The 12,902-nt window shown below is 47.1% G+C and overlaps 1 protein-coding gene across 2 annotated transcripts in view; it reads left to right on the forward strand.

Annotated features, from left to right (window-relative positions):
- The window catches only part of CFAP251 (cilia and flagella associated protein 251), a 70,740-nt gene extending 59,489 nt beyond the window's left edge, over nt 1-11,251 (forward strand). For both annotated transcript variants that reach the window (XM_043441535.1, XM_043441527.1), the window contains 3 exons: nt 8,362-8,590; nt 9,659-9,760; nt 10,981-11,251. In XM_043441535.1, the coding sequence (XP_043297470.1) occupies nt 8,362-8,590; nt 9,659-9,760; nt 10,981-11,117 (468 nt within the window). In that variant the 3' untranslated portion in view covers nt 11,118-11,251. The remainder of the gene's footprint in view (nt 1-8,361; nt 8,591-9,658; nt 9,761-10,980) is intronic.
- Nucleotides 11,252-12,902: the final 1,651 nt, after the last annotated feature.

The raw sequence follows: 12,902 nt of genomic DNA on the forward strand, positions 1-12,902 counted from the left end.
AACCCCGGCTAATTAGACCTTCTTGCCAGTCCTAATGACCACCCCCAGGGGGCTTCCTAGCTCCCCCTCTTCCCTCCCCCAGCAGCACCGCTCCTCTCCCTCTACTGGCCACGCCAACTCAGCTCTTAGCTTGTATTTCCAAATCTTCAGCATAAGTCCATATCCAGGGTCTACAAACGACAAAACTTCCCATTTAGTTGCATCCACCCTCCTTAATATATGGTTTGGTTGTAAATTGCCAGGGAGAGGGGAGCATCTTACATACATTTCTGAAGAATTTAATTTTTCTTAACTACAGGCAGTAGCTTGTATTGCTTTTGTATTCAGAACAAAACCCAGAAAGATAAACGAACAAATCCTCCCAAAGCCTTGTGTACTAATCTTTGTGGCTAAACCATGGTCCCAGCTGGGATGGAGGGAGCGGAGCCAAGTAGTACAACAGCCCCTCTACAGGGAGGAGAAATCCGAGTGAGGGGTCATGGGCAGTTTCTGCTCTGACGAAGACCCCGGGGGAGTTTGGAAACGCACCCTTTGAAGAGAGGTCCTCGGTGTGCTGGATTTGCTGAGACATAAATAACCAGGAGGCGTTTCCATCCTGAAGGCGAGAGGAATGATGCACTATCATTCCTCATCCCGCAGCAATAACCAGTGTTGTGGGGAGGCCTTCCTGGTCCACTGAGAACCCCACACCAGGGAGCACTGCGCCTCCCCACAGAGATCAGAACAGGGACTTCTGCCTGCCGCACTCACAGCATCTAAAGAAAGAAATCCTGAAGTGCTGTTCGGCCACTGAAAAAGAACGCAGCTGGTCATAGTGTCATAACACCAACAGTGGCAGCAGCCGACCAGCTCTTCTCGCTTGAGCGCTCACTGGGCGCCAAGCACCGCGCCAGCCTCCCTGGAGTCCAGTCCTCACGGCAAGGAATGCTTTCATCATCTCCATTCACCAACAGGGAGTGGAAGGCCTCGGGGGAGGAGGAAGCCTGCACAGCCACTGAGCTACTGAGGGCAGGGCCGGGGTCTGCACCCCAGCAGGCTGGCCTCGGACCCCACGTTCTGTTTTGACATATGCCTCTTACTGCAAACAAGGAAGAAATCCTGTAAGTCAGGACATCGAACACTGGTTATTGCTACAGGGTGAGGAATGATAACGCGCTTTACTTCCATCCTTTGCATCTCCAGTGTTTGAATTTTTTTTATAAGCATGTTGTCATCTTGACTGGTTTAATGATGATGAAAGAATAAATCATAGTCATAGTGAAAAATATATTTTAAAAAATACTGATATTATTTGCCTTGTTACTTGCCTTTGCTGTTGCTTCACCTCTGTATTATTTTTCTTCCTTTTATTTTTCTTTTTAAAAAAATGTTTATTTATTTATTTGGCTGCATCAGGTCTTAGATATGGCCTGTGTGCTCAGTAGTTGCAGCGCGGGCTTAGTTGTCCCAAGGCATGTGGGATCTTAGTTCCCCAACCCATATCCAATGCAGGAATCGAACCCACATCCCCTACATTGGAAGGCAGACTCTTACTGGACCACCAGGGAGGTCCCTCCTTTTATCATTATTACTATTTTTGGCCACGCCGCATGGCTTGCATGATCTCCTCTGACCATGTGGTGAAAACACAGACTCCTAACCACTAGACCACCAGGGAGCTCTGTATTTTTCCTCCTTTTAAACAATTTTATTGAGCTATATCACAGATCACATAATTCCCCCTTTTAAAGTATGCAAGTCAATGGCTTTTAGTATGTTCACAGAGTCACACAACCATCACCACTTTAGGTTCCTCTCAGGCGGGTGACTTTACGACGAGACCCCCACAGGCCCTAGGAATGGGCCTGGGTTATCCAGGGAGGGGATCCTGGGGTTCAGCATTCCCAGAGTGTTGCCTAGAATGCAGGGGCATAGAATATAGGTGGGTGACTTCCCGTGAACATGCTACCTTACCCAGCAAAAGGGATTTCACTCATATGATTATATCAAGGGTCTGGAGATGAGGAGATTATCCTGGATCACCCAGTGGGCCCAGTGTAACTATAAGGGTCTTTATAAGAGGGAGGCAGGGGACTTTTCTGTGGGTCCAGTGGCTAAGACGCCACACGCCCAATGCAGGGGGCCAAGGTTTGATCCCTGGTGGGGGAACTAGATCTTGCATAACATAACTAAGGCCCAGAGCAGCCAAATAAATAAGAGGGAGGCAGGAGGGCCAGAGTTTAAGGAGGAGCCATGATGGCAGAAGAAGAGGTTCAAAAGGGTGATGGACTTACAGACTGTGAAGGTGGGAGGGGCCACAAGCCAAGAAATGCAGGCTGTCTCCAGAAGCTGGAAAAGGAAAGAAGGCAGAAGGGATGCTGCCCTACCAACAACACCTTGGTTCTGGCCCTTCAAGCCCATTTCAGACTTGTGGCCTTGAGAACTGTGAGGTCAGTCTGTGTGCTTCAAGCCACTAGGTGTGTAATCGTTTGTTACAGCAGCTTTGGGAGACACACAGAGGGTGCTTTGGAAGTGTTTCATGGGCACCCCTCCCTTGCTTCCCCCCTCCTCACACTTGTTTCCCAGCCTAGAGTGCCTTCCCCTCCCCTCCCACTGCCTGGATCCTCAGTGGCCCACCTCTTCTGAGGCAGTCTTCCCAAGTCACCCTTACTGAACACTCCTCCAGCCCTGGATGTCAACCTCCTGCATTCAGGTGCTGAAATCGTTTAGAGCCATGGAGTCCAAGCATGTTAAAATCACTTAGGGGCACTTAAAAAGTACTGATACCTGGGCTCAGCCTCCAATCTGTTGAACCTCGGGGTGGAGCCCGGGCCTGGAAAAGTTTTGAAAAGCCCCCAGGTGTGGGCACAGGGCTGAGCAGCCAGTGATGGAGCCTTCCTGGTTAGTTCACTCTAGCAGGAGTGAGTGTATGTGTGTGTGTGTGTGTGTGTGTGTGTGTGTGTGTGTGTGTAGTCTCCTGGGTGTCTCTTCACAGGACCCAGACCAGCGCCTGGCACTTCGTAGGTGCTTAATCTTTGCTGACTGATTGGCTAACTGTACATTCCTAGAATGCAGGGCTGTCCTAGTGATAATTAAACGACTAGTCTTCCATTTGCCAGTGCCAATCCAAATGCTCAGTAACTTCTAGTAAATTGAATTAAATTAACTAGGGCAGTAAGCAGTTATTCTAAATACGCTTTTTGTGAGTTTTTTTTTTTTAATTTTTTATTTTTTTTGGTCGCACCACATGGCATGTGAGATGTTAGTCCCTTGACCAGGGATTGAACCTACACCCCCTGCAGTGGAAGCTTGGAGTCTTAACCACTGGACCACCAGGGAAGTCCCAGGCCTTTTGTAAGTTTTAACAGAACTTTTTACATTGTGCCCACAGTGTTTCATTCATTCATTCAGTAAACATTTCTCTGGGCCTCCACAATGTGCTGGGCTCTGAATGAGGAAGCTGCTGTGGAAATAGAGATGAATGCCATTGCTACAGCTTAATGGAGGAGACAGATGTAGGCCCAAAGAATTAGACCATGCATCACAGCTGCCACCCATCATTACCCTCAGTGAAAATCACAAGAGCTGGTGCTGATTCTTCTCGGCACAAGTATCACCTCCTCCAAGCACCGCAGTGTAAAAACCGATTCTCAAAGCTGTGGCCCCCAACACCAGCAGCACAGCCCTCACCGGGCGATTTGTAAGCAGAGCAGATTCTCGGCCCCCATCCCAGACCTGAAGAATCAGAAACCCTGGGGATGTGACCAGCAGTCCGTGTTTTAACAGGGCCTCCTAGTCATCTTGATACCTGATATAGTTTGAGATCCCCTGCCCTAAAGCCATAACTTCTCAACCTTGGGCACACATTCATATCCCCTGGGGAGCTTTTTTAAGCTATGACTGCTGCTACTCCACCCCTGACCAATTAAATCAGGATCTCTGGGAATGGGGCCTGGGCCTCAGAACATTTAGAGCTCCCTGGGTGAATCAAATGAGCCCCTGCCTTAGCAGATGACGGGCCAGCACGAGAATGCCAATAAAAGACCAGGTTGAAGCCAGCGCCAGCCAGAGCACTTTGGGTGGCCATGGGGGCTCCCGCTCCTTCCCCCCGCCCCCTCACCGGGGCCCTGGGAAGGCTGTGGTGTTTCATTCTGGCTCCAGGGTTCCTCTCCCAAGCATGAACCTTGTTCAGACACGTAGCAGAACCTGCCTCTTCAACTAACACTTGCAAACTAGGCTTGGGAAAGAAAGTCGTGATGCCAAAGCTGCCAGCTCTCTGCTTGTTGAGCAGTGAGTTTTGATCAGTCATTTAAGGAAAGAGAGTAAGAGGTGAATCACCTACAGAGTGGTTTGTGCCAAGCATGTTCCCTGAGATCTCTGGAACGCTCTGGGTATGAGCAACTCCAGGCACTTTGGGATTTCTTTCTGTCATCTTTGAGTTACTGTCCTATTTCTGAATTGAGTTTAAATTGCATGTTATGTTTATAATGTACACATATCATTTACAGTATAATTTCTATGTTTATAAATGATATAATCGCATGCATTGTAATCAGCAAGGGCGTAGAAAGTATCATAATCACAAGAACTCTCAATGCCTGTTGAGTGCTGACTGTGTTTTAGGCATTATGTCCACACTTAGACACACTGTCACAGTAAGCTGCAGATCAGCTCCACTGCAAATGGTTCACCATATTACCCACCTTTTCAAAAAGGGAAACTAAGGATAAGGAACATCACATTACTCACCCAAAGTCACATAGAAAATGGCAGAGCCCGGGTTCGAATAGAGATCTGTCATCAAAGATTGTAGTTTTAGCCCCAGTCTCCTCTGGCTCATAGTAAGTGGTAGCACATGCATATACTCTGCATATATATGCATACTATGCATAATCATACTAATCATATGGTGCAGGAATTCCCTGGTGGTCCAGTGGTTAAAAAGTCACCTTGCCATGCAGGGGACCCCTTATCGATCCCTGGTCGGGGAACTAAGATCCAATGGCCTGTGAGGCAAGTAAGCCTGTGCTCTGCAACTACTGAGCCTGCATGCTCTGGAGCCCATGTGCCACAACTAGAGAGCCCACATGCCTAAATTACTTAAGCCCGTGCTCACTCTGGAGACCCTGGGGCATAGCTAGAGAGAACCCCACACACTGAAATGAAAGATCAGATCCCACATGCTGCAACTAACACCCAAGGCAGCCACATAAATAAATAGTAAAAAAAATCTATATAGTACAGTCTGTAAATAACATGCTATTGTATAGTTTTACTTATACAGAAAATTATATGTAGTTTAACATCAGTTACATATAATATAACTCAATAAATGCTATACATGAAAATGTTACCAATTAAAGCTGCTGACATAGTAATGATTAAGGTTCATTTGTATCCATAACCAATGATGTTATATCTAAAGACCATTCCTGGAGTGTTGCATTGAGAATATGTGGCTTCTTTGAAAATATTAGGTGATTACTAAGATACAGTGTAAAAAGCAGGATACAAAAAGAATATATACACAAACCAAATTTGCAAAAAAAAAAAATAGACACATGTATTTTATATGCATGGGAAAAAGTGAAAAGAAAGTGCCCCAGATCTTTCACAGTAATTATGATCAGACGGTTGGACTGCAAGAGGTTTGTATTTTCTTCTTGATACTTGGAACAAGACCAAGATGCTGGGATGCTCCAGACTGGCTGATACTTGACACTGCTTCAAACTGGTGCTTCTTTCAGTTTTTGCTCTACATTTATTTAGTGGACAGGAAGAAACTGGTTATCTACCAGTAAATATTGTGTGCAAATTGGAGAAGGAAATGGCAACCCACTCCAGAACTCTTGCCTAGAAAATTCCATGGATAGAGGAGCCTGGTGGGCTACAGTCCATGGGGTCACAAAGAGTCGGACACGGCTGAGCAACTTTTCACTTCACTTTCATTGTGTGCAAATACAGATCATCTTCCAAATTCATTCCTGCAGACCAAGTCAGGGTTATGTTCTGGGGGAAAATATTATTTCCCACTTTTCTATGGCTCTTATTCTCTCTCTTTCTCCCTCTCCTTGTCTTTCTCTATAAAATTCAAAACCCCTTAATTTGGAGGAAGACATATTCACCAATGAAGTCATTTGGTCCTTGGCTTTTCTTCACGGAAGTTGTAAAGTTACTAATTCCATCTATTTACTTCTTATAGTTCTGTTAAGATTTTCTATTTTTTCTTGAGTCAGTTTTGGTCATTTGTATCTTCCTAGGAATTTGTTCATTTTTCCTAAGTTATCTGATTTATTGGCATATAGTTGCTCATACTGCTTTTAATTTCTGTAAGATTAGTGTCAATACTTGCATTCCCTCTTTCCTTCATGACTTTAAAAATTTGGGTCTGTTTTTCATGGTTAGTATCACTTAATATTTGTCAACTGTGTTGATATTTTCAATGAATGATGTCGTCTTAGGTCTTCATTTTAAAAATTATATCACACAAGTCATGTGTATGTTACAAAATATCTTTGTGTGTATAAAACACTGCAGGATAAACACGGAAAAGAAAGAAAGGAAAAAAGAACTACAATGCAGTTATCATAAGAAACTTACCATAGCGATCAGTCCTGTATTTGAGTTTCACACTGAATTGTTTACTTATTTATATAAACTAATTTCTAAATTCTTCAGGATTCTGTGAGCTTCCCTGATGGCTCAGCAGGTAAAGAATCCACCTGCAATGCAGGAGACACATATGAGACATGAGTTTGATCCCTGGGTTGGGAAGATCCCCTCGAAGAGGAAATGGCAACCCACTCCAGTATTCTTGCTGAAAATTCCATGGACAGAGGAACCTGGCACGCTACAGTCTAGGGATCACGAAGAGTGGGACACAACTGAGCACATGGCACAAAATAGCTTCTTCACAAAGCAGGGACATAGCAAATACAGTGCAAGATTTGTTGTTGTTCAGGCGCTCAGTCATGTCTGACTCTTTGCAGCCCCAAGGACTGCAACACGCCATGTTTCTCTGTTCTTCACTATTTCCTGGAGCCTACGCAAACTCATGTCCATTGAGTCGGTGATGCCATCTAGTCATCTCGTCCTCAGTTGTCCCCTTCTTCTGCCTTCAGTCTTTCCCAGAATCAGAGTCTTTTCCAATGAGTCAGTTCTTCATATTAGGTGGCCAAAGTATTGAAGCTTCAGCTTCAGCATCAATCCTTCCAGGGAGTATTCAGGGTTGATTTCCTTTAGGATTGACTGGTTTGATCTTGCAGTCCAAGAGACTCTAAAGAGTCTTCTCCAATACCACAGTTCTACGGCATCAATTCTTTGGTGCTCAGCTTTTTCTTATTGTCCAGCTCTCGCATCGGTACATGACTACGGAAAAACCATAGCTTTGACTATACAGACCTTTGATACTTAGGTGAAAAGTGATAAAATGAAACACTGTTCATGCCAATGCTAATAGTATTGGCCAGTTGGACAGTGGACCAGAGCTGCAGTAAAAAGTACCACAGACTAGGTGGCTTCACACAATGGGAATTTATTCTCTCATGGAAATCCAAAATCAGGGTGTCAGCAGGGTCAGGCTGTCTGTGAAACACATAGGGGATAAACCGTCCCTGCCTCTTCTAGTTTCTGTGGTTACCAGTAGCCCTTGTCTTTCCTTGGCTTAAGCTCTATCACTCCAACCTCTGCCTCCACCATCATATGTCCATCTTGGCCCTGAGTGTCTCTCTCCTCTTTTAATGATAATGTGACTGAGCCAAGCTTATTCTGCTTGCCACATGACAGGGCAATACATTGGGAGATGAGTTGTTGGAACATGAAATAACGATTTTAATCAGAAAGCTAGCAGACCAAGAAGATGGCAGACTAACATCTCAAAAAATCATCTCCCCTCAGTCCCAATTCGAGCTCCTTTTATACACAAGAGGGGGAGGGGCCCACTGGGGCACCAACCAATCGCTGAGCAGGACCACTAATGGTTTCTCCTTGACAGTTGCTCACTAATGGTTTCTTGCTTGGGGAGGGGCCCACTGTGGCACCAACCAATGGCTGAGCTGGCCCACTACCAGCTTGCACCGCCCCACTGCTATTACAAGGACACCAGTCATATTGGATTAAAGGCCGACTTTATTCCAGTATTGACCTCATCATACTACTTACATCTGCCATGACCCTGTTTCTAAATAAAGTCACATTCTGAGAGATGGGGAGTTAGGACTTCAACCTGTCTTTGGGGGGTGGGGTGAGGGGTGTATACAGTCAACCCATAGCAGACATGTTCTAAGCTAACTACGAACATTTGTCTGTTACGCTCCAGTTCTTAGAAATCTATCTGCTTACCATGGCCTTTTTTTTTTTTTTTCCCTTAAACCTCTTTTCTAGATTGAAGATATGTTTAACGAAATCAGATTTAGTGAGTATGTGGACACTGGAAAGCTCATCGACAAAATCAACTTACCGGATTTCTTCAAAGTCTACCTCAATCATAGGCCACCCTTTGGTAACACCATGAGCGGCATCCAGCAGAGCTTTGACATTCTTGGTTTCACCAATTCAAAGGGAGAGAAGGCTATTCAAAGAGAGGATTTTCTGAATCTGCTTCAAACTAAAGGTAAATACAAATAGGTAGATCTCGTAACACCCTTGGCAAAGCCCATCCCACTGGAGAGAACTGAACTGGGAAGGCAGCCCCCAGACACCTGCATCTTTGATTTGACAGAGCTTCAGCCCTGAGGATGCTGCTTACTGACCCACATGACTGGTGAACAAGGGATAAAGGGAAGGATGGTGGGGACCTGAAGGATGGAGTGTGTGTTCCAACTTCCTGGAGCTGCACAATTCAGTGCCCTAGACGCTTTCCTCTTACCTTGGGTTTCCCAGGTGGCGCTAGTGGTAAAGAACCTGCCTGCCATTTCAGAAGACATAAGAGACATGGGTTCAGTCCCTGGGTTGGGAAGGTTCCCTGGAGAAGGGAATGACAACCGACTCCAGTATTCTTGCCTGGAGAATCTCATAGACGGAGGAGCCTGGCAGGCTACAGTCATGAGGTCGCAAAGAGTCGGACACGACTAAAGCAATTTAGCACAGCATTCATAAAGCAGGAATACACGTGCCAGCCATCGACCTCACGATGAGGTACCATGAGATTGGGTTGCATTTGTGAGATAAAACCACACCAAAGTAAAAAAAAACAAAAAAAGATCCTTTTTAGGGACTTCCCGGGCAGTCCAGTGGTTGAGACTTTGAACTGCCAACGTGGGGGGCACAAGTTCAATTCCTGGTCAGAGAATTAAGATGCCACATGCTGTGTGGCACAGCCAAAAGACAAAAAAAAAAATTTTTTTTTTCCTTTTTCTTTGGGTGATCATTTCTTCTCAGCGAAACTGGTGTTTCTAACATGAGGGAAACTGAAATGAAGCCAAGTGCAGTCTTTGTCAGAAAGCTGTTCCCCATCTGCACAAGCCCCGACACAGTCCCCCAGGTTGGAGGCCCACTTTTAGCACCATATAAGGAAGTCTATGTGATGGTAACACGGGAGTCACTAGGTGGCCTTTGCCTCTCAAGAAAAGGAAACCTATGGGATAATTCTCTTGAAGACTTTAGAAAGATGATGCGAAGCTTGGATGTGAAGCTCAGTCCCACAAGCCGAACCGCCTCCTTTTCCCTTTGCGACGCCCAGGTGAGCACATGACGGAAGAGGAGATGATGGACTGCTTCGCCACGCTGTTTGGACTGAATCCCGAGGGCTGGAAATCTGAGCCCGCGGCCTCCTCTGTCAAAGGTACTACTAGCGAGTGGGCTCTGTCTGGGCACGTAACCAGGGCATGCTAATTTATTGTCAACTTGAGTGCATTTATGTGTCCTGACTGGTGCCAGCCACTCTCCTTCATACCGCGCAACGACAAAGCAGGTCTGTGGGGAACCCAACATGAATAAGTTATGAAAGGACCAGGGAGTGGTGGTCACGTTGAAGAGATAAAAGCCTTTGTTCCCAGGCTCTGACATCCCCTGTGTCTTCTGGCCTTGTTTTTCCCTTTATTCCCCCAACCCAGTCCTCATCTTTCCGGCCAGAGTAGGCGAACACTGGCCACTAATTGAGAATACGGTTTGAAAGTCATTTCAGGGGAGGTATAGTCAGGAGAGCCTTGGAGGACAAGAGGGTCAGCGACTCGGGGGCAGGCAGGAGCCCGACCCCAAGTTGCCAGAACTTGAACGTCTTTAGAGATCCTCCCAGGGACTTCCCTAGTGGACCAGTGGTTAGGACTTGGCACTTCTACTGCAGGGCTCACAGGTTCAATCCCTGGTCGAGGAACTAAGATCCCACATGCAGTGCAGTGTGGCCAAAAAAAAAAGATCATCCTCTTCTTCTTTCCTATCTGAGGATTTCCCACCTCCTTCTTTTAGTCCACTGGCCCGAGTGTGCTGGAACATGTCCGTGGACAACCCCCCAGGGCTGCCCCGCTGCCCCCCACAAGAAGTCAGGAGCAAAGACCCCTCACCTTCTTCCTTCTCCTCTCCTTCCTTCTTCCTCTCCTTTTGTTGTCTGTTCCCAATTTCAAATTGAACAGGGTTCCTAACTCAGACAGTTCTAGACTCCACTGTCTGATCTGTCATTTCCAACCTGCAAGCTCCCCCACCCCATTCCGTGTGTACTTGGTATCTCAGAATGTAATTTTCATACACACACACACACATATACGCACATACATGGATACAGTGTTCCTAAGTGTCTCAAAACAGTAAAATCAATGATGCCATATAGTTGAGGATTTCCAATAACGTGTGCAGAGATTTGGGTAAGAGTGCTCCAAACCCAAACCACAAAGGAGGGATTTTGACTGATTTCCACCCCAGAACTTCTCAAGGAGCCAGAGTCAAATCCCTGCACAGAGCACCTCTCACTTCTCTTTTGTATCAATTCCTCATATTTTTTGGAAAATGCTTCTGAGTAAGAAACCTAATCATTATGAAGGCATTTGCTTTCTTCTCTTGTTTGGTTAGGTTCTGAAATTTGCTTAGAAGAAGAACTTCCAGACGAAATCACTGCAGAAATATTCACGACTGAAATTCTTGGCTTAACCGTTTCCCAAGATTCTAGACAAGATCCCAGGATCAGTGAAGTCGAGCAGAGTTTCTGAAGCACAAAGGACTTTGTGTGTGTATGTGTGGTTTTTCTTCCCCCAAGAGGTACCGCTTTTCTGGCATTTCCCTACCCCTGCTCTAATCTTCAGAACGTTTAGACATTAAAAGCATGTTTCTGTTAAGCAACGGATTTCACAGAGTTGGACATTCCACTTTGTCCGAAATAGAAAAGTGGGTGGAAGCAAGAAAAACACTGGGGGTTGGATGGATGTGGTGGCTGGAAACCCCGACCTCCATCCCCATGCCTGATCCATGGCAGTGCTGCCCGGGGCAGGGTTGCCAGGACAAGGAGGTGGCGTGGTCCTCAGGGGCAGAGAGGGCCTCAGCCAGCAGCTGTCCTTCCTCGTGGCATGTGTGGCCTCATTCCCATCATCTTGAGTGGCACCTGGACCCTTAGCCTAACATGGCCAGATACAGATCATCCCAGTCGGCTATTAGACTGGGGCGGGAGGTGTTGGGTGCTCGGTGCTGCTGAGAGCCCTGGCTTGTGGCTTCTTATCAGTAAACCCCTGAGCAGTTGTGCGCGGCCGTTATGAAGAGCATCATTGGCCAAGCTTAACCCCGGTGGCAACTGCCAGAGAAAATGCAGAAAAAGCAACCCCCCCTCCCCGCCACCGGAGCCCTGTGGGTGTGCACCTGGACTAGAAACCACACAGCCAGCCTCCCCGGGGCAGAGCTCGGCCCGTGTTAGCCACCCTCTTCCCATGACCCACGCACCGCACAGGCCCATCTGGTTGGCTCACAGCCTTAAACTCCGCTGGGCTGCAGAATACCTAGCAGGCAAAAACAGATTCCCAGCTCAGGGGTTGTTTTGGGAACGTGACTAAGGCTGCAGCACTGTTTTGACCTTGAAAAGACGTTACCCACCCCCCGCCCCCTGCCTATAAACAGATGAAAGTTATGGTCCGATTTCGTCCTCGCTTATGAAGCCTCTCTCAGGCCAGCGGGCCAAAGATTATCCTTCACATGTGTTCAGTCCAACACCCCCACCCACCCAAACCAGCGTCTTTCCCGGAGAAACCAGCCTTTGAGATGACATCGCTGACCTCTGCAAAGGTCCTTCCTCCCCAGGGGCAGAGTTCCATGTGAGAGAAACAGGACAGCCTCAGCATCCTTCTCCTGGCACAGAGCCCCCTGTGTGGCGGCCACTCAGAAACCTAGCTCCTGGTGAGTCCTCGGAACACCCCGGAACGCAGGACAGAGCCGGCTCCCCAGCCAGGCCGTGTCACCATGACCTTGGGGCAGCCGGCGTGGGCCATGGTCCAGCAGGCGCCCCACTGGTCAGATTTTACCTCCAGGGCTTCACAAGCTGGTTTACATTGCATTCTTTTTGAAAAACCCAAAAGGCAAAACAAGCTTTATGAATCAACTTTGCAGCCGCTGAGGGCTTAGGAGAGAGAGATTATCAAGCCAGTTAAAAGGTTCCTGGGGACGCTTTAGGGAACAGAAAACTCTCCAATGATTTGTTTCCTGCCACAAAAAAATAGCTTAGAGTTGGATGTCCTCTGGACACCCACAGGGAGCTTCTCTCATTGGATCTGGCTCCTCTTTTTTGGTTCTTATTAACGACATATATATTGGAGTCATTGTGTGGAGCAGAATAGGCCTGTGACCAGTTGGACCTGCTGTGATTGGGCCAGTGGCAGTAACCACCTCCAGGCCCAGGCTGAGCCACTCGGTCCCTCTGTGCTGAGTCGGGATGTGGAGGGGGAGGTCCTGGTGATGGCCAGGGAGGGTTAGGGGGTTGGTTGGGCATCCCAGGTGGCACTTGTGGTAAAGAA

The sequence above is a fragment of the Cervus canadensis genome, chromosome 1 (assembly GCF_019320065.1).
Source record: "Cervus canadensis isolate Bull #8, Minnesota chromosome 1, ASM1932006v1, whole genome shotgun sequence".
NCBI lineage: Eukaryota > Metazoa > Chordata > Mammalia > Artiodactyla > Cervidae > Cervus > Cervus canadensis.